Consider the following 19,304-nt stretch of genomic DNA (forward strand, 5'->3'; position numbering starts at 1 on the left):
TACCAAATGCTGATGAGGATGCAGAGAAACTGGATCATTCATACGTCACTTGTGTGGATAGAAAATGGTATATCCACTCTGGAAAACAGTTTGGCAGTTTCATAAAAAAACACACACCACAAGGAATCACACTCCTGGGTTTTATACCCTAGAATTGAAAACTTACATCCACACAAAACTGTACAAGATTGTTCCTAAAAGCTTTTTTTGTAACAGCCAAAATCTAAAAACAACCAAAATGTCCCTTAATAGGTGCATGGTTAAATAAAGTGTGATATATTCATACCATGTAACTATGTACCAATAAAAATGAACGAACTATTGATGCATGGAATGATTTGGATATATCCAGAGGGTTATTAGACGAAGTGAAAAAAAAAAGCTAATCTCAAAGGGTCACATACATTTTGCTTCCATTTATGTAACAGTCTTAAAATGACAAAATTATAGAGATGGAGGACAGATTACTCATTGCCAAGGGTGAGAGATGGTGGGGGAGAAGGTGCATGTGTTACTATAAAGGTATAAAGCTAGCACCTTTATGGTGATCTTTGTGGTGATAGAATAATTCTGCATCTTGATTGCAGTGAAGTTACAGAATCTATAGATATGATAAAATGACTTACAACTGTATACACATTGTAGCCATGTCAAATTCCTGGCTTTGATACTGTATGCAATTAATGTAACAAGTAACCATTCAGGGGAAATGAGGGAAGGGCATAGAATCCTCTGTTCTATCTTTGCAACCTCCTGCGAATCTATAATTATTTCAAAATAGAAAGTTGTTTATTGTTTGTTTGTGTTATGCAGCAATCTCAGTGAGGGACTTGAGGCCAAGGGGGAGTATCATAAAGATCTCCCAGACGGAGGACCGACCCAGCAGGGTCTTTGATCCCTGCTCGTTGCCTACAAGGAGCATCTGAGGCCTTTGCCATACCCAGCTCTAGACATTGCTCATGGTCTCACAACAGGAGGAAACTGGGCAATAGGTTCATGGACATGTTGCAATTTCTGGAAGCAAAAGGCTGAAAGGAGAAGGCAGGGATGGGGGAGCAGGACTTCTGAGACAAAAGCTTTGATGTCTTCCTTCCATCTTTCCCCCTGAAGAGGTAAGTGGTCTCCTTTTGGGTGCCTTGATTGGGAGGTAGTGGAGTGAAGCCAGTAAGAGTGCAGCGTGAGACCTGGACACCCCCTCCCACCACATCCCTCACCCCACTGTGTACCTCTCTGAGCCCCCTCCCCAGGGCTCTGTGACAAGGGTCAGGATGGGGTTTCCTCATAGGCTTACCAAGTCACCCCTCTCAGCAGCAAGCACAGCATCTGATCAGCTTGTGGTACACAGACCTGGTTCTACTCCCAGTTCTGCTGTTTCTCAACTGTGGGTCCTTAGGCTGGTGACAGCTCCTCCATTTGCCCACCTCCAGGTTATGGTGATAGCAGAAGTGCCTACCTCATGGGTGTGCTGCGAGAAACTGTGGGCACACAGGGCACTCTGCACAGTGCCTGTCATGGACTGAGCTGCCATTGTCACTAGTTCTGCTGACCAACACATGCATGGTGACGTCGACACACATACTTTGGTGACACAGCCTTGCCTGAGACCAAGCTGTTGTTTCCCTCCCACATCCCAGAGAAGATGTTACAGGCAGACCGAGGCCTGGGAGTAGGCAGAGGTTTTCTGTGTGGCTGCTGCCCTGCCTGGGAATGAGCACGGCCAAGGTAAAGCAGGCCAGAGTTGAGAGCGAGGAGGGTGGGGTGAGAAGGAGGTGTGGCTACTGCTGAGCAGCCACCTGAATCCCCACATCTGGTCCACCCCCATCCCATCGAGAGAGCCCAATCCAGCCTGAATCTGACTGGGGAGGAGACTCTGGAGTGGCCAGCATCAGCCTGGATCCCTTTCATCAGTGAGGATAATGGAGCTGCCTGCCCCAGGCACGGTCCTTGGGACAGGATGGGGGCAGGCCAGGGATGGGTCGTCTCAGCCAGGGGTGACCCATAGGTTGGTGGGAGGGGAGGGACAAAGAGGTCCCTGTCATGACCCTGGCCTGGGCTTGGTTGTCCTGCCTCCAGTGTGGGGCAGCCTATCTGTCCCCAAGATCTGAGACTGTGAGACCTGCTCATCTTTGTTCCAGCCTGCTGCTTCTTAGCTGTGCATGAGTCACTGGGTCATCGGTTCTGACTTCCTCAGTTTGCCAGTCCCCAGTGCCATCAGCCTCTCTTGGGCCCCTCCCCAGGAACGAACATGGCCAAAGTAAAGCACTTGTGGTCTCCACCCAGCACATTCCCTCCCCGATCTTCAGCATCTTAGAAAGTGGCTGGAGTCCCCTCTGACTCCCCTCTTTCCCTCACCTCCAGGGTTAATGAATCCCACCAGCTCTTCCTCCAAAATGGATCCTGACCCCGTCCCCTTCTCTCCATCTCTGCTTCCTCTCACAGACACCTGTTATGGAGCCTTCTCTCTGCTTTTGCAGATCACCTCTGCCCATTGTCCACAGGACTGCTGGCAGGGTCTTTAAACCTCAGGCACTCCCGCCCCCAATACTCTACAGTGCTTCCCCATTTCACTCCGAGTCTGCTCATGACCCTCAGCCAGCTGTGATCAGGCTTTCTTGGGCCTCCACTCCTACCCCAGTAGGCATGCTCCTTCTAGAATCCACTTCCTGAATCTACTTCCTTCCAGTCTCCACTCAAGTGAGCTCCCTCTCTGAAACAGTAGCCTGGCCCTGCACCCTCCGTGCTTCTCTCCTGCTTAGTTTTGGTTTCCCTCTCTTCTGACTGGCTCTAACCCTGATAATCTCATTGTGTCTGTCACATCCAAAGCTTGTCAGCCCCGTGAAGGCAGGCAGTGTGTCTGCTCAGTGCCTGCTGGATCCCAGAGCCCAGCATCGGCCTGAGGCGCAAGCGGGCAGTCAATCATCCCACGTGCATGGGATGCACAGTTTGGGGGGATGAGTGGACAAAGTCCAGGAGTGTGATGTCTTCAGCTCAGCTCCTGCTTGTGTCACTGAATGTCAGGTCCTCCTCAGAGATGGTCTGTGAGTGGAGGACTTCATTGGTTCTCAAACTTCAGGTCTTTGTCTTTGACCATCTTGACCTTTGCCCTGTGAATCACCTGCAACATTTTATTTCTTTAAATGTATTCATTTGATTGCTTTTTCTTTCTTATTCTTTTTTTTTTTTTTTTTTTGGTTAGTCTCGCCCTAAGTTTTTAGCACATACACACAAATTTACCAGTTTGGTAAGCCGGTTTCCTTTTGCCAAAATGAAACATAAATAGTAAGGTAAAAGGAACCTTTCCACTCCCCTCAGCTCATCTCAGGCACCAGCCTGACCCTCAGACCTCACTTTGGGCAGCTCTGGGTCAGCCGCCCCCACCCCCCCCGCCCCTTGTTGTTGACGTTGCCCAGCTCCTCAGGGCGAAGTCCTCAGCAGGCATCGCTGCCGGGCCAGACCTGCCGGAGCCAGGGTCTGTTGTCAGGGACAGGTGCTGAGTGTGTATGCGGGAGGTGGGGACAGTGCAACCACCCCAGCCACCGCCTCTCCCACCTCTCTCCCCAGTGCCTCCGGCCTTGTATTTCACCCAACTCGTTCCTCGAGGCCTTCAGACAGGGTGCTCCTGTGCCAGACTCGGGGGGGCTTCTACCAGGATTCCCCTCCCATAGGGTAGTTTCTCCTGACCCCAAAACCCTGCCCATACTTACTTCATCTGCTCTGAAAGCCCTGCACTTCCCCTTGGGTGCAGAGGTCACGAGTTGCAGGAAGGCGTTCTGTGTGAGATTATTTATGTAATGTCCCTCTCCTTGCCCAGACTGCTAGTTCTGAAGAAAGGGCAAGCAGCAGGCCAGGTTGGAGCAGGACTCAGAGAAGGGCCTTTGGATGGATGACCTCACAGAGGGACCCTCCCCGACCATTCACAGCCCAGATACCACCTCACAGCCTCCTTTCTCCTGTGTGTGGCCTTTCTATTCCAGTCCAGTGGCCTTGTCACCATCCCTGCCCAGATGGCTTCTTTATTCCCATCTCCGGGCCTTCTCTTTAGTCTCTGCCCTGGATCCTTTGCCCTCTTCCATAACCAGTGCAGAACTGCCTTCCTTGGGAAATCCTTCCCTGGTTGCTTCCAGTCTTCCAGCTTTATTCTTCCTGCTCCCTCAATGCCCCAGCTCCCTGCAAGCTCTGGCTCCTTCTCACCAAAATGGCAGTCAGCACTCACAGTGGCAAGAGCCAGGGCTCCGGAGCCAGCTGCTTGGCTCTGCTCTGTGCCCCACAGCTACCAGCCAGGGTGATCTCACACCCTGCCTTGCTCCAGGAGTTCTAAGTTCTGAACTCTGACCGTTTGCAGCCCTAGGTTTTCTCTCTGCCTCTAGGGCTAGCTTGTGTGAGGAGTCTTTCCACTCTCACAGGGATGTTTGATGCTATATGGGGCAGGCTCCTTGGGACCTTGAACAAATGAATGTTTGTTCTAGGCCTCAGCTGCCCCAGGAAGGGAATAACGGTGTCATCTCCTAGTGGTTCCCAGGCATCAGAATCACCTGGAGGACTCGTTAAAACACAGGTTGCTGGGCCCACCCCAGAGGTTTGATTCCTTTGGGATAGGCTGCACATTTGCCTTTCTGACAAGCTCCCAGATGACACTGATGCTGCTGGTGCAGGGACTATACTTTGAGAACCATGGCCAAGGTTGGTAGGGCATGTAAGTGGGTTAATGGAAAAGTGGGTAGAATTACATGGCACATAATCAGCACTCAACAAATGGTGGTCTGTTTTCGAGTCTAGTCTGCTTTATGTTCCCCTTTAAGAAAAAAGAAAAAGGATTTTCAAGCAGAAGAACTGAGTCCTGTATCTGCCTGCACCATCTCTTTGCTCTGGGACCCTGGGGAAATCATCTAGCTTCTCTGAGCTTCAGGTTCTCACTTTCCCAGGAGGTCTAGGGCCCAGGACACAGCAGGTGCCTAATTCATGTTTCCTGAACCAAACGGAGTGAGATTTGGAAGACTGGAGCTGCACAGTGCAGCATGAATCTGAGGAACAGCTCAAGAGACCTGGGTTCCTACCCCCCATCCTGCAAGCGCCAGGAAGTAATGTCTGGGAGTGAAACCAGCCAGGCGTGGAACAGCAGGTAATGGTAGGGACTGTGGCACCTGGAGAGCCCTGTCCCTCCAAGAGGCAGCGTCCCTCTGTGTGCAAATGTGGGCACAGATCTGTCTGCAGCAAAAGTTGGAAATGAGGTTCAATATGGGGAAATCACTCAGCAGTCAATCTTAGAACACTGTGGGCCAGACTCTCCTGCAGGCGACAGCTCAGAGTGAGCACTCCTTTAGGGTGACTAGCCTGGGCTTAGGGCTAGAATCCCTGGCCCTTACTCCTCCACTGGGCCCAGCTGAGGGCAAGAAGAGAGGCTGTGATCATTCTGGAGGCCATGGGGAGACAAGGTCCCTCAAAGGTGTATCTGAAATCATCAGGATTTAGACAAGTGTGTTTGGCTTCAGGGCATTTATTTCATGTCCTTTTGTTGAGGCCCTAGGGCCAGGTGTGAAGGTGGGAGACCAGGCAGGAATGGCAATAAATAACACGGACAGACAGAACTCCCCTCCAGACAGATGAGGTTAAAAGAGGTTAGAGGGGAGCCACAGTGTGGGGTGGGGGTGCTCAGGGAGGAGGCGGCTGGGAAGGAGGGGGAGGCCAGGCCCCCAGGACCTTGTTGTCACCTTCCCCAGCCTCTTCCTTTCCCAGTCCCCTTTACTTTCCGGAGGAAGGGGGCCCGCAGCCAGCGGGGGTCAGCGAGGGTCCTGAAGGGGGGTGGCCACCCGGGCTGCCCCCGGCTCCCTCACTTGACACGGATTTCAGCATACTCAGCTAGCTCCTCCGTCAGGGTGTAGCTGTCCTTGGTGGGTCGTTTTCCCAGATCCGAGTGAGAATAGCTCAGGTCTAGCTCTGGGGGCTCCCCCCGAAGGCCCAGCAGCCTCCTCTCAGATCCCAGACGCCTTTCGCTCTGTAAGGGGAAGCATCCTGTTGGCAGCATCCTGCCCCCACTTTTCCGAAGCAAAGGCTGGAGTTCAGGCCCAAAGCATGAACTCAGCCAGCCCAGGCTCTGTGTGACTCTTTTTCCCCAAGGACGGCTCCGCCTTGCTAAACCCCTGACATCTGACCCTCTCAGGCCCTTGTCTGTTCTGTTCCCACCACACTCAACAAGCTCCTCGTAGCTAAATTTGAGATTTGCCTAAACACTCTATTTCTCCACGTGGTTGGGACCCCGCCTTTCCAGGGATGTCTAAATGCCTTGTTACATCAGTCCTCCCCCTAGGCTTGAGTCCGCTGTGGCCCCCTCCTCAATCTGGGAAACATTGTAGGTGTACCTTTGGCTTCCCATCATGCATCCCTTCCCCTCCACCCACCCCACGCAGACCTTTGGGTACACACAGGACAAAGGCCACAGACGAGGGAGCAGCAACGGGACTGAATAGACAAGGCTGGGACTGCTGGCAGGGGCAGGCTTAAGCCAGGACCATTCTGAACGGCTGACGAGGACGAACACACACGGAGGCCCCAGAACCTACCTTCTGGGGCTCTCAGTGACTTTCCAGGGGAGAGACCTCTCTGGACTATTGGAGAAGGAAATTCAGTCACAGCCCGGGCGGGCAGGTGGGGACCACAAGGGCGTCCCTTGGGCCCCAGGGCCCATAGCCTCAACCGGGAAGTCCAGGTAGCCATCTACCCTTCCTCCCCATCCCGGCTCCCCTTACCCGCTGAAGCTTCCCTCAGACCCCAGCCTCCCAGGCCCTCCCAGGCCCTTGGTGTCCCTGGCTTCTGGTTCCCAGCCAGCCTGGAGCTGCAGGACTCTGGCCTCACCTCATACTTCTCCGGCGCCCCAGAGATGCGAAAGTCGCTGCTAAACAGGACAGGGGGGTTGTCCCCGGCCGAGAAGCTGGGGCTCTCTGTCACGTTCTTTCTGTAAGGCAGGACATGTCAGCCCCCATGGGAACCCCCACCCCTGTCTATTCTCTTTTTGCACCCCCATCTACCTAAGGGCTTTGGCCCTTGGGCCCCTTGAGTTTCCCCATCCTCTCTCTAAGATAGAGCAAACAGGACCTCTTCCTGTCCAAGGCTGCCCCATTCCTCCCCTGCCTGGGGAGTTTCCTGCCCTGGCTGAGGATGGGCCACCAGGTCCCCAGCTTCTGTCACTTCAGGAGCTCAGCCTGGCTGTTGTACATTCTGCATCTGCCTGCCCTCATGCTGCCAGGATGTGCAGCAGGGAGGGAAATTCATTTTCAGAACAGCTGATGTGGTGTCCCACCAGGAAGAAAAATCACAGCAGCATTGTGTGGGTGAGGTTGGGGCTGGGGAGTGCTTCTGTTGCCTCCAATGTGTGTGATTCTTGGGGGTCCTGGAACATGCTGGGCTGCAAGTCAGGGATACCTGGGCTTTCTGCCTCACATTAGAGGGTATAGGGGAGAGTTCCCAGAGCTCAGAGGACATGGGCAAACAGGTCTGGATTTGAGGAACGTGATCAGCTCAGGGACCGGCATGCCTCTGACCAACAGTGACCCTGTCCTCAAAGCAGGAGCCACCCTCCCCCAATACACAGGGCTGTCCACTCCTCAGCCTCCAGCCACCCTGGAAGAGCCCCGCATCTCCAGATCAGCACTGGCAGGCATACTCACTTTCTGCGTGTCTGGGTAATGTAGCAGACGATGGCTATAAGGATGGCAAAGGCCACCACAGCACCCACAGGTCCAATCTTGGCCCACATCAGTCGGTCTGGGGACAGAGAAGACCCCGGTGCCCTCAGGACTGCTAGTGGTAAGAGGACACCTGGGTTCTTAGGAGATGGGCTGGGGCAGGGGTGAGGATCAAAATATCCGTGAAACTGACCTGCTGTTGCACCGAGCTACCAGCAGCCCCCTCCACCCGCCACGTACTATCAAGGGCCAGGGAGCAGCCAGCAAAGTAGAAGCAAACTCAAGGTAGCTGCTCCTTCCCAGCTGGACAAGGAACCTTTACCATGTCACTTATCTTCATAGCCTGACCCTACTCAGTGTCTGGTCGGCAACCCCTCCCCAACTGCAGCTCCCGCCCCAATGCCACGCCACTCACGGGCTCCCTGAAAGGGCAGCTCCATGCTCTTGGTGCCATAGAGGTTTCGGGCGGTGCAGATGACCCGCGGCGGGGCCTGGGCCTGCCCGCGCAGCGTGAGGATGCTGGAGAGCAGGAGGCCGCTGCGCTCTGAGTACACGAACTCCCGCTCAGTCTCGTTCACGGTCACATTGCGCGAGGGCAGCTCAAAGGCCACGGCCGGCTCTGGGTTGGATTTCACCACACACAGGCACTGCACCGTGTCGCGGGCTGCTGCACAGTGGGACTCCAGAAGGATCATGGGTGCAACTGCAGGGGCAAGACGGAGAGGGGGCTGGAGACAACGGAGCTGAGGGGTCAGGGCCGGGGTACAGCTGCCTCACGGAGATGAGCTGCCTTTTCCCCCAAATTAAGCAGATCAGGGTACACCCGGCTCACAGCTCTCTCACTGCTCGCTGTGTCAGAATGAAATCTGGATTCTCTGCCCAGACCTACAAGGCCACCTCTCTAACCTTCCTCTCTCCCACTCTACACTTGCCTATCCCTTTCCAGTCTCACTGGCCTCCATGCAGTTCCTCAACTCCTGGATCTTCATGATTTCCCCTCTGCCTGGAACACTGCCTCACATACCTACCTAGCTCACTCCACACAGGTCTCTGCCCAAATTACGTCTCTTTACCCCTCATCCCGTGGGAATTGTCCTCACTTCTCCCCATCCTCTACTCCCCATCTCATTCAGGTCTTCTTGCAAGCACCCAGCCCTACCTGGGTTACGGATTCAAAAGGTTGGCCCCCTATTTCCACAGAGACAGGTCCTTCTCTGTGGGTCTCCACTCAGTCCACAATGCCTAGGACATATCATTGGCACGGCAGGAACTTTCACACCCCGACTCCTTCTGTCGCCTCTTTCCTCCGGCCTTTCTCTCTCCATCCAGTCCATCTGCAGATGCCCTCCCTTACATCCCCCAGAGTCCCACATGAGTCAGACATCTCATGGGATTCCCCACTACTGTTAGCACCAAACATCATTTTTTGGGGCTCTGCTGACACTTGCATCTCAAAAATAGTATGGGTAGGTCTTTCTCTTAAAAAAAATATTAAGTTATTTTAGAACATTGAATTTGCTCCTTAAACAATGGTCTATTTTCCTCCTGGGAAATCTGACACTTCACTCTCCTCACACTAGTCTGAGCACAGCATGGGGTCTCAGTTAATTCTGACCAAAACCCACTTACACACAGACAAAAGTCCCTGTGGCCCACTTCTCATTCTCAGCAAAAAAAAAAAAAAAAAAGAACATGCAGATAACAGCAAGTGGGCTGGGAAACACGGAACCAGCTGGGTTAGCAATTGGCAAGATTCCGATTGTAACCTCAATGCAGACCTGTCTGCAAATCAAGTAAAATTCTTATGCCCCAAAGTGTTTGTGTGGACAGACATTATGCTTGCTATAGTGCTAACTAATTAACATGCCATGGAGTGAATTAGTAGCAACCAACTTGAACTGACAGTGACCAACAATTTCTTTTAAATAGCAACAATGGAAAAACCCCTTCCACTCAACACTGCACTGCCATGCTCTAGAGACCAAGCGTCCACCTGGACGCTGTGGGAGAGCCGGCTCCCACCCCGTGTGTGCACTTCCTGGGCGACGCTAGACAAACTGCAAGTCCTATCACAAATGGAGAGTTTGGGGCGCTCAGCTTCGGTTTTGAATCCCAGCTCTGCCCTCTCCTGGCAGGTGGAGGGTGGCCCAGGTTAGATCATACACCCTCCTGGGCCTCCAAGATGGGGCTTTCTCGTCTACACCATCAGAGGAAACAGTACTTAACACAACAGGGTCTCCAAAGACAGGTACACACGGTGTTGTAAACTCTTCCCCCTCCCCCCGCCAATATCTCCTTATTAAATGGACCGTTCCTGCAGGGAATGGCCATGAACGATGCCCTGGCAGAGGGCCCATCTGGCAAACAACCAGACTTGTGTTGAAAGGCAAGACCAGTGGGGCTTAGCGATAGCATCTGATACTCACAAGTGCACAGGGTGTGTAAGGCCCCAGGGGTTGCTTGACAGGACTTCCTCACCCCCCACACCCACCCTTCTGGTTGTCACCCCCAATTTTCAGAAGCGGGAGTTGAGGCTTAACAAAGTCAGTCGCCTGAGATAGCACAGCCAGAAAGAGGCAGAGCTGGGTTTCTGCACCAGGTCTGTCCAGTTCTGACAAATACTGGACACCAAGAACACTTCGGTTTCTTTCTATTAAACTGGGGTGAATAACAGCCCCCTCACTGCCCCTACCCCCTACCCCAACCCCGGTCACACTGTGGTGAGAACTATACGGGGCAGTCTGGGCGAAGCACTTAGGCTGGTTGCTGGCACGTCACAAGCATTCGACATGGGTGGTCTCCTCCCCGCAGGTCCCATGCCCTGCTGGACTCTGGGGTTGGTGGGTGTTCAGGAGGGATACTGCTGTCAGCAGCATGAGAGCTCTGGCACTAGGAGCACCGTGGGGGTGGCAGGAGCAAGCCTGAGGGACAGCTCTGCCCCAGCAGCCGTGGCCACCCTCTCAGGGGGAGTGCTTTGAAGTAGGCCTCAGCCAAGAATCAGCAGGCAGGGGGAGGAGGCAGCTGCCCCTCACCTCCAGCTGATGGAAGACCTCAGGCCCCCAAACCTCTGATGACTTGCTCTGAGAAGTCAGATTAAGGGAGAACTTGGGTGCCAAGGGCTGTGGGGGAGTTAAAGCAGCCAGAGGTTTAAGAGCTGGGACAGGTTCCGAGGCCAGAAGAATCCTGGCTCCTACCAATCTGCCTAGCTGTGTGGCCTTGGGGAAGGCCGACCTTTAGTTTTCTCCTCAGTTAAGGGGGATATTGATGCGATATGCCCACTTCACAGGGCAACCACGAGGATTCAGTGAGCTAATAACTGAAAGGATTTCACATTGGCCCAGAGAAAGCACTGAAAATGTTTGACGCCACTGCTCTTCCTAGAAAGAGGACCTGTGACTCCGGAGAAAGCAGGTGAGATGCTGGTGTGTGTGTGTGTGTTCAGGGGCTTCCATCAGATTCCTAGGGGATTCTCTCACTCTTCAAACTTAATACCCATTGGCTTGGGGTGTGAGTAACAGGTAAAGGGTGCACCAGAAGGGGTGCTGGGCCCAGGATGGCACAGGATGGGAAAAGCAGAGTGCTGGAAGCTCCATTTGCCATAATCACCTCAGAGACTGCCAGGGAACAGAAGTCAGGAGGGACTGCTGCCAAAGTTCAAAGGCCAGCAGAGGAGTGAGCAGCCATAGCTTTGCAGAAGATGGTACTTCCTGAAGAATTCATATACAGATCCACCACATCCTCATTATGACCACAGGCAGACTACTGAGCATGGGCTGTGCAGCAGGCACTGTGCCAAGGGCTGTACATGTTGAATTTCATTGAAACTACAGGCAACCTCGTGTGGTTGGGAACCACTGTAGGTGGTGACTGAGGCCCAGAGAGGTTAACAGCAGTTGTGCAAAGTCACACAGCTTATACACAGAAGAGGCATGATGGAAGTCTGGGTGGGTCTAAATCCCTGGTTTATGCCGTTGGCACTGTTTGGTGGATCAGAGAAGGAAAAGGAGGGTGACAATGACTGACATTGAGCAGTTATACTGTTTCAAGATTTTGTGCATGTTTACTTGGATTATCTAGTCTGACCCCCACCAATCCCTATAAAGCAATACTTTTACTGGGAGGAAACAGAGGCCCAGAAAGGTTAAGAAATTTTCCCACCATGACATAGCTGGGAAGAGGTGAAGCTGGGTGAGCAATGGGAGGTCCAGCACCCACTTTGGAGACACATGCCAGAGGCCAGGCCAGAGGGGAGGAGGAAGCAAGGGAAGTGGGAATGCAGAGCTGACTGCTGTGCTAGTTCCTGCTGGAGGAGGGGAGTCACAGCTGTGACTTGGGGAGGGCAAGGGTTTCCTGATGCTGTCCGTGGAGAGGGGTCAGGAGGGTTGCTGGCTTGGCAGTGGCACTGAGTTTCATCTCCAAGACAGCTAGCTTTTCGTATGCATCCGTCCCATCTCCCTGGCTAGACTATATCATAATAAGCTCAGGGTCCCTTGTTCCTACCCACCTCCCACAGAGCCTCACAGTCCTTTGCACATAGCAACTGCTCGGTTGGTATGTGCCGAGGTGAAAACATAGCATGTGGTCGACTCTGGGCAGTACAGAAAAGCTGTACCAGACTGCCTGGATTTGAATCTTGAATTCTGCCACTTCCTAGCTGTGTGGCTTTGGGCAAGTGTCACAAGCCCTCTGGATCTCGGTTCCCTTGTCTGTAAAATGGGGATGGGAAAAGAACCCCCCTCCTAGGGCTCTCATGAGGATGAGGTGAGTGGGTCCCTGTACAGTGCCTGGTACACAGCCACACCCCACAAGGGTCAGATGTTGTCACGGTTACTGTTTGAGTTGATGCAGAGGGAGCACTGGCCAAAAATCTCCTTGGATAGGAGCCCACCTCAAGATGTGGGAATACCAGCCCTCATCATTTATTCCAGGAGGGAATTTTATTCCACTTCTGGGGATCCAGCATGCCTGCCCTGCCCACCCTAGTCTGTTGATAGGGGGCACAGATGCCCAGAGTTGGGATGTAGTATCCCCTCCCCCCCGGGGAGGGATGAGTCCAGCCAGCCCTCAGCAGGGGCGAGGGGAGAGGGGGACTCACACTCCACAGAGAGGTTGAAGGCGGTGGCCCTCTGGCCGTACTGGTTCTCAGCCACGCACCAGTATTCCCCGTCGTCCTCGGGCGTGACAGCCGGCAGCTCCAGCTGCAGCTCGCTCTCATAGATGACCGTGGCCAGGACCTGCTTCTCCTTGAAGATGGTGAGAATGGGGTCCGGGTTGCTCTGTGTGGAGCACAGGATGGAGACCGCCTCCCCCTCCACAGCCACCACTGTCCCGTTCACTGTCGGCTTCCAGGGTGCATCTGGCGGGCAGCACAGGGTGCGGGATGGTCAGGAGCTGGAAGGCACCTCTGCGGCCAGCCACCCCAACTGTGACTTCAGGCACCCTAAACCTAGCCCAGCAGCTCAGGTTGACTCAGGTAACCCCTGTCCCAGCTGAACTGTTTCCAGGAGCTGGGGCTCTGCAGCCAGAGTGCCCATGTTGGAATCCCTGCTCTACCCTATCCCAGTGGTGTGGACATGTGACCTGACCTCTCTGGGTCTTGGTTTTCTCATCTACAAAATGGCTTAATACTATTTCCAGCCGAGAGGAGTGCTCCTTCAGCATTTACTGAGGGTCAGGCATGGTGCTTGCTTGAGCAAGGTAGAAAAAGGTGTCTGTCCATGTAGGTGGATGTTATGTCAGGAAATAAAATATATAGTTCGCAAGATGGGGATCAGTGCTTCAGAGAAAAATAAAGGAGAATCAGGGTGGTTGCAGTTTTAAATAGAGCAGTGATAAAAGGCTTTCTTAAGACTCACAAGAGGTGTGGCCCGGGAGCCAGCTGCGGTATCTGGAAGGTTTGTGCAAAGCACTCAGCACTTTACTCAATAAATATTTATGAATGAATGAATGAGTAAATAAATGACCTGTCCTTCCTTCCTACTAAAACCCCTGTTCTGACCAGCTTTCCCTCCTCTACCCTATAATGTAAATGTGCACAAGATGGCCAGGGAGGCCTGGGTTCCCCTCAACCCTCCAGCTAGAACTACATGGAGCTCATGTAGTAATACAGATCCTGAGCCCAGGCAGAAGCCCAGCACCCAGCTGCTCCAGGAAGCTATTTATCAGGCTTGCCCAGGTGACCGGGACCACATCTGTCTTTGTTCCCAATCTTGTCCTAGAGGAAGAGCGGTGCAGAGCAAGTGCTCCCCAGATGCTTGTGGAGCTGTGAGTACATACGCTGACCTGCAGCCCTCCCGTCCAGCCTCGCCTCCCTGGTGCTGGCACCCTGGCCCCGCTCCCCTTGCGGACTCACACATGACACTGAGCCCCACGGTGCGGTTGTCCTGGCCATAAGCATTCTCTGCCAGGCAGGCATAGACACCGTCCTCTCCAGGGGTTACCGCATCCAGCTCCAGGAACAGGCTCTCAGCCACAGCCTCCCGGAGCACCACCCCGTCCCGCATCCAGGTCAGCAGCGGGGAAGGGTTGCTATCAGCTCCACAGAGCAGGCTGATGTGGGAGCCCTCAATGGCCTCCACCGAGGAGTTCATCTCCACAATCACGGGGGGATCTGAGACCAGTGACACAGCGGGGTCGGCATGGGGGTGCCTCAGACTCTGCCCTGATCCCCACCTGCCCAGATCCACCCCCTCGTCCCAGCCCCGCCCACTACTGATCCCAGCCCCACCCCCAGGCTCACACTTGACATCCAGGCTGGCATAGCCCTCGAACTGCAGGGTGGTGTTGGGGAAGGAGGCCTGGCAGCCCAGCCGGTGGCCGTTGGCTCCCCTGGTGGGCACGAAGTGCAGCAGCGACACCTGCACCCAGGTGCCCTCATCCTCGCGCAGTCGGCCCAGCACAGTGGGCTCCCCCAGCCCCTCGTGTCCCAGCCAACTCAGCTGGGGGCGCAGCTCTGGGCAGTTGTCAGGCACCATGCAGCTGACCTCTACCTCTGTGCCCGCCACCACCTCTGGGGGGACCACGATGTTGGGGGTGTCTGTGTGAGGCAGGAGAAGGGGGTTAGGAGAGAGCATTGGGTTACAGGATCCTCCCCCACCCCCACCTAACTTGCCCAACTCCACCCCAGGCACCTTGTCCCCTGCTCTGTCGCTGGATACAGAATTCCCTACCCACTTGCTTCCTCTCAGTTCCCCTGCACACAGAAGCCCTCCACAGAGCCAACTGGGTATAATAAGGATGGAAATAATATCATCATAGTGAGGGCTATGAAATATTTACCTTGCTTGGTCCCAGCAATGCTGGGAGGTGGAACTACTGTTAAGCTCATTTTGCAGCTGAGGCCACTGAGGCCACCACAGGGTGAAGGCACTGTGCTACAGTCCTTAAGGAACCTCTCTCCTCCATGTGTGCGTTTTCGCGTACCCTTCTACCTGTGTGTGTGTGTGCATGCACACTGTGTGTGAGTGTGTATGTCTGGCTGTGCCTGGGGGTCTCTTTTTGCATCGATGCTATATTTTGGCTCCTCAAATAAACTCAGTGCTAGTGGGAAATCTGAATCTAAAAGGGCCCTAATTTATCACCAAATCCTGTCTACAGATGAATTTCATTTGGCCTAACATCAGTAGTGGTCATTATTTCAGAATTGCACAGAAAATTACACAATTTTGGTTTCTCGTGAAAAACCAGAATGCCTGACAGCATGGAGCCTGCCTCCCTATCTTAACACCTATTAGCCTGAGCTGGGTGCCCAGCCGGGCACTGCTCTTAGCCCTTGAGAACTGTTAACCCACTGGGGTAAATGCTGCTTCTTTCCTCAGCCAAGGCCCAGGGCAGTTAAGTAAGTCATCTGAGGTCACCCAGCTAAAGCAGGAATCTGGAGGCCCTGGCCCTAATCCCTGGCCTCACTACCTGTCCCCCTAGAAATGTAAGACCACCTGTCTTCTGCTGTGTGCGGGAAGACTATTTGGGGCCCCACTTTGCTCACTTCTTTCATCTGCCAGGTCCATGTGGGCATGAGATTTGCACCTCCAACCTAACTGACACTTCCTAACTGACACTTGGACCTCGCATCCAGAATTCCCAGGGCAGGGTACTGGAACCAACCCTTCCCCAGCCCCTGGGACCCGCACCACCTGCAGGGGACTCACTGATTATGTCCAGGACGCTGTGCTCAGAGAAGGTGTACTGATTGTAGCCTCCCAGGTCCCCCCGGAAGTAGTACTTGCCGCCCAGCTCAGGACTGAGGCTGCTGAGCAGGAGGGTGCAGTTGCGCAAACCCAGGTCCCCCAGGAGGCGGCTACGGCCCTGGAAGCTCTCGTGGACGACTTGGGTGCGGGACTTAAAGACCACCGGGGGGTAGTTCTTGGGGTATGGGCTGTTGAAGTACCAGACGCCATGGACAACGGCAGGTCGCAGCTCATCAGGGAAGTCGAAGCGGCAGGGGATGGAGACGCACGTGCCCTCAAAGGCCAAGATGGACGAGGGCATCCAGGCCCCCCAGTGGCCCCCTCGAGAGGCTGTGGGCGAGCAGGGCCACTAAGGCAGAGGGACATGCCCCACCGCGGCTCCCCACCTCCCTTTCCGCAGGAGCAGCCCCAGCCTGCCCGGGGGCCAACACCCCACAGCACCTCCTGCCGTTACCTGAAATCATGATCCAAAACAGGGGCAGCGCCGTGAGGAATATCATTTTGCACAGCAAGTGAGAGAGAGAGAGCTGGAGAGAGGTGAGGAAAGAGGTAAAGGCCAGGGGAAGTGGGAGGGGTGCTTCTCTCAAGACTTTGGCAAGGGGCTTGTCAGACTGCTGTTATTATTATTTGTAATTAACAAACACTCATTGACCCTGTGTCAGGACTAATTGCTTTTACACCTGCTATATTCCCTCATTTGATCTCTTTGAGATAGGTGTGATTATCCCCAGTTTACAGCTGGGATCCAGAGATCTTAAGTAGCGCGCCCCAGGCCACACAGCTGGTAAATCAGCAGAGCTAGAATTCAAGCCTGAGCTAGCCCGATCCCAGGTCTACTTGTCCTGTCTCTCCATGATTGTGATCAGTGGGTAATTATTTTCATCGCCATTCATGTCCTTGGGGATCTCCCCAAAGTAAAGATAGAGCCGAGGTTGGACCAGCAGGAAGCAGGAGAAGCCAGGAGGGAGGGGGAGTTGGGGGTCTGCCACTCACCTCGGTCTCCCTGGGTTGGGAATGTCCTCCAGACCCACTCGAAGCCGTCAGCCCACCTGGGAGCGAAAGTCAGACAGGTGCACGGGAGTGGCAGCATGAGCACCCGCTGCTCCCTTCGTTCTGGGTCCACCCAGGGTGGTGGGACAGGCCTGTGGTAAGGGTGCCCACGTGGCTTCTGCTGCCCATGGATGCTTGGGACCCTCCCACACAGCCTCAGCCACTCCACATCAGGGAAGTGGGAGCGCCGTGGGGAGGGAAAGGAGAGCAGCAGGGCCACAGCAGCAGCGGGTTCGGGAGGTAGTGGTGATGGTAAGCCGGAGCAGCTGTCCCACGGTTGAGTTCCGGGGGTGGGAAGCAGGGACCCGGCCCCATCAATGACTGGGCTTCACAGTATCAGCATTCCCAACATGCCACGCGAATTCCTGCCGCCCTCTCCCACCCCACAGATGGGCCCTGGTGTCCCCACCCTCAACGGAGGCCAGTGCCCGGCACAAAAGAGCCCGGCACAAAAGAGCCCTGTTCCCTCAGGGTGAGGCTGCCTTCTCTCCAGGGGGCTTCTTGGGTAGGTGGGGGTGAGGCAGGGGGCAGGCACTCCTGGCCAGGCTCTGGGTAGGGCCAGAGAGGACAGGCTTGATGAGCCCCTGGCAGCCAGCTTTTCTGTGGGTCGCCCTAGGATTGGAGCCAGGATTTCTAAGTGGCTGCTTTCCCCTGTTTTCCCCACCCTCTCCATGTGTACACAGACTCATGCAGTCAGACACTTGCAGACAGTGGTGTGAAATGTGACAGATCTAGATTCAGCCAGACAGGCTCCCGCGGGCAGGGCGTTGGCACGCACACACACCAAGTTGCCCTGTGCCCACCAAGCTGTGTGAGCACACAGTCACAGAGGCCAGATAACCTGGACTGCCCTCCCCCACGTCCACCACACACCTGCATAGACATGGGCATGGCATGGGGGAGGGGGCTCACGAACCCCTCCCCCAACAGCTCCATCCACATGATGAATGCATGACAGGCAGGCGCTGCCCAGGCAAATGCACACCTGCCCTCGGGCAGGCTCGTGCACCTGGGACACGAAAAAAGGTGCAGGAGGCAGGCAGGCCAGCCACACGGCATGGACAGACATGCGAAACAAGCATGTACACAGTGCGTTCTTAAGGAGGGCAAAAACTGGTTTTTGGGGTGGAGGTGGGCAAAAAACTCTTAGCTAGTACAATGATTTGTGGGCCCTTTAGTCCATAGATACAGCATTAACATTGCATGGGGGATGGCAATTAAGAAAAATATGGCTCAAATGTTTTCTTGAGGGTGATAATGAAAAAATGGTTGAGAGACGCCACTGCCAATGATGACGCACACAGGGAGGTGCACCTGTGCGCATGCACACCTGTGCACACATATACCTGTGGGGGCCTGGCTCACCCACAGCCTGCTGCCCCCACCCCTCCTGCATTGCAGGCTGCAGGCTCTCTGGTTGACCTGGGTATCCTTCTGCTCTTCACCTGGCTCCAGACCCCTTCCATTACCATCTGTCCCAAACTTGGGGGCCCGCAGCACAACTGTCCCCGCAGAGCCCCCAGCCACACAGGGTGGTAAGGAGGGCTCTTCGTTTATTCCCTCTGGGATTTCTTCTCAACCCCCTGTCACTGTCCACTGTCCCTGCCATGGCCCCAACCCTTTCTCAAAGCAGTCCTAACCAACAGCCCCCATGCCTAAATGAGTGACAATTCACAGCGCCCATCCATCCCTCAGACCTCATGCTCTGGGCCCCCTGCCCCATTCTACCCCCCAGCCCCGGTACTCTGCCCCTCTCGCCCCTGGCCCCTGCAGTACTCACTCGGATGCTCTTGCTCCCACACTCTCGCTTCGCTGGCCTAGCACACAGTCCCCCGGCCTCCAGGGTCTAGGCCCCGACTTGCCGGCTCCTCCCCTCCCCCCGGGTGCCAGGGGCCGCCTGCCTCCAGGGCCCAGCTCCTCCCTGCCCCTGGGGGAGGGGGCACAAAGGGGCCCTTGTCACCACGGGGCTCAGACTGGGCAGCCTGATGCCTGGGTTCTACTAACTCCTTCCTGGAGGAGATTGGGGGGTGGAGGGGATGCGGCTTCCATGCCCCTTCCCCCCCTATTACCGTGCACCCTCATTTTGGGTCCTGGGAGGGGGCTCAGATCCCACTGGCAGTCTCATGCTGAGGGCTGGAGGCTTTGCTCTCAGCTTCTTGGGAATCTTGGTGGCAAAGTTAGGGATAAACCTGGTCCCAAGAAGCCAACAGAGGCTGATATGGGCAGGAGGAGGAGACGGGACCCTCCCACTCCCAGCCTCAGTGTCATTTCTACCCTGTCCAGAATCATATCCCCTAGTCATGCTTGGTCCTCTCATCCTGGACTATTTTATTTCTTTTCCTTTAAAAAAACAAACAACTTTTTATTGTAGTAATGTGTATATTAATAT

General features: G+C 54.6%; 2 protein-coding genes across 6 annotated transcripts in view; both read right to left on the bottom strand.

Annotated features, from left to right (window-relative positions):
• The window catches only part of CD22 (CD22 molecule), a 31,102-nt gene extending 27,202 nt beyond the window's left edge, over positions 1-3,900 (bottom strand). For 2 of the 3 annotated variants that reach the window (XM_077132126.1, XM_077132125.1), the window contains exons 1-2: positions 3,705-3,899; positions 1,292-3,115 (exon numbers count right to left, since the gene is read on the bottom strand). The gene's annotated coding sequence lies outside the window, so the exon portion shown is untranslated. Of the gene's footprint in view, positions 1-1,291; positions 3,116-3,704 lie in introns of all 3 variants that reach the window. The other variant, XM_077132128.1, reaches the window with a different exon arrangement.
• A 1,542-nt stretch (positions 3,901-5,442) lies between these two features.
• Positions 5,443-18,763, bottom strand: MAG (myelin associated glycoprotein). Of its 3 annotated transcripts, none has more exons than XM_077132129.1 (11): positions 18,696-18,763; positions 16,859-16,914; positions 16,320-16,392; positions 15,827-16,195; positions 14,419-14,715; positions 14,032-14,289; positions 12,775-13,035; positions 8,095-8,382; positions 7,662-7,758; positions 6,850-6,949; positions 5,443-5,992 (listed from the first exon to the last, which is right to left on the bottom strand). In XM_077132129.1, exons 3-11 carry the CDS (start codon positions 16,363-16,365, stop codon positions 5,828-5,830), a joined length of 1,881 nt encoding a protein of 626 aa, XP_076988244.1. In that variant the 5' UTR covers positions 16,366-16,392; positions 16,859-16,914; positions 18,696-18,763; the 3' UTR covers positions 5,443-5,827. The 3 variants fall into 3 exon arrangements, with proteins under 3 accessions (XP_076988244.1, XP_076988246.1, XP_076988245.1); XM_077132130.1 differs by lacking the exon at positions 18,696-18,763 and adding an exon at positions 6,558-6,602 and having other exon boundaries at positions 5,884-5,992; positions 16,859-16,983; XM_077132131.1 differs by lacking the exons at positions 15,827-16,195; positions 16,320-16,392; positions 16,859-16,914; positions 18,696-18,763 and adding an exon at positions 14,958-15,728 and having other exon boundaries at positions 5,447-5,992.
• Between the last annotated feature and the right edge of the window lie 541 nt (positions 18,764-19,304).

This window comes from Tamandua tetradactyla, chromosome 16 (genome assembly GCF_023851605.1).
Source record: "Tamandua tetradactyla isolate mTamTet1 chromosome 16, mTamTet1.pri, whole genome shotgun sequence".
NCBI classification, from domain to species: domain Eukaryota; kingdom Metazoa; phylum Chordata; class Mammalia; order Pilosa; family Myrmecophagidae; genus Tamandua; species Tamandua tetradactyla.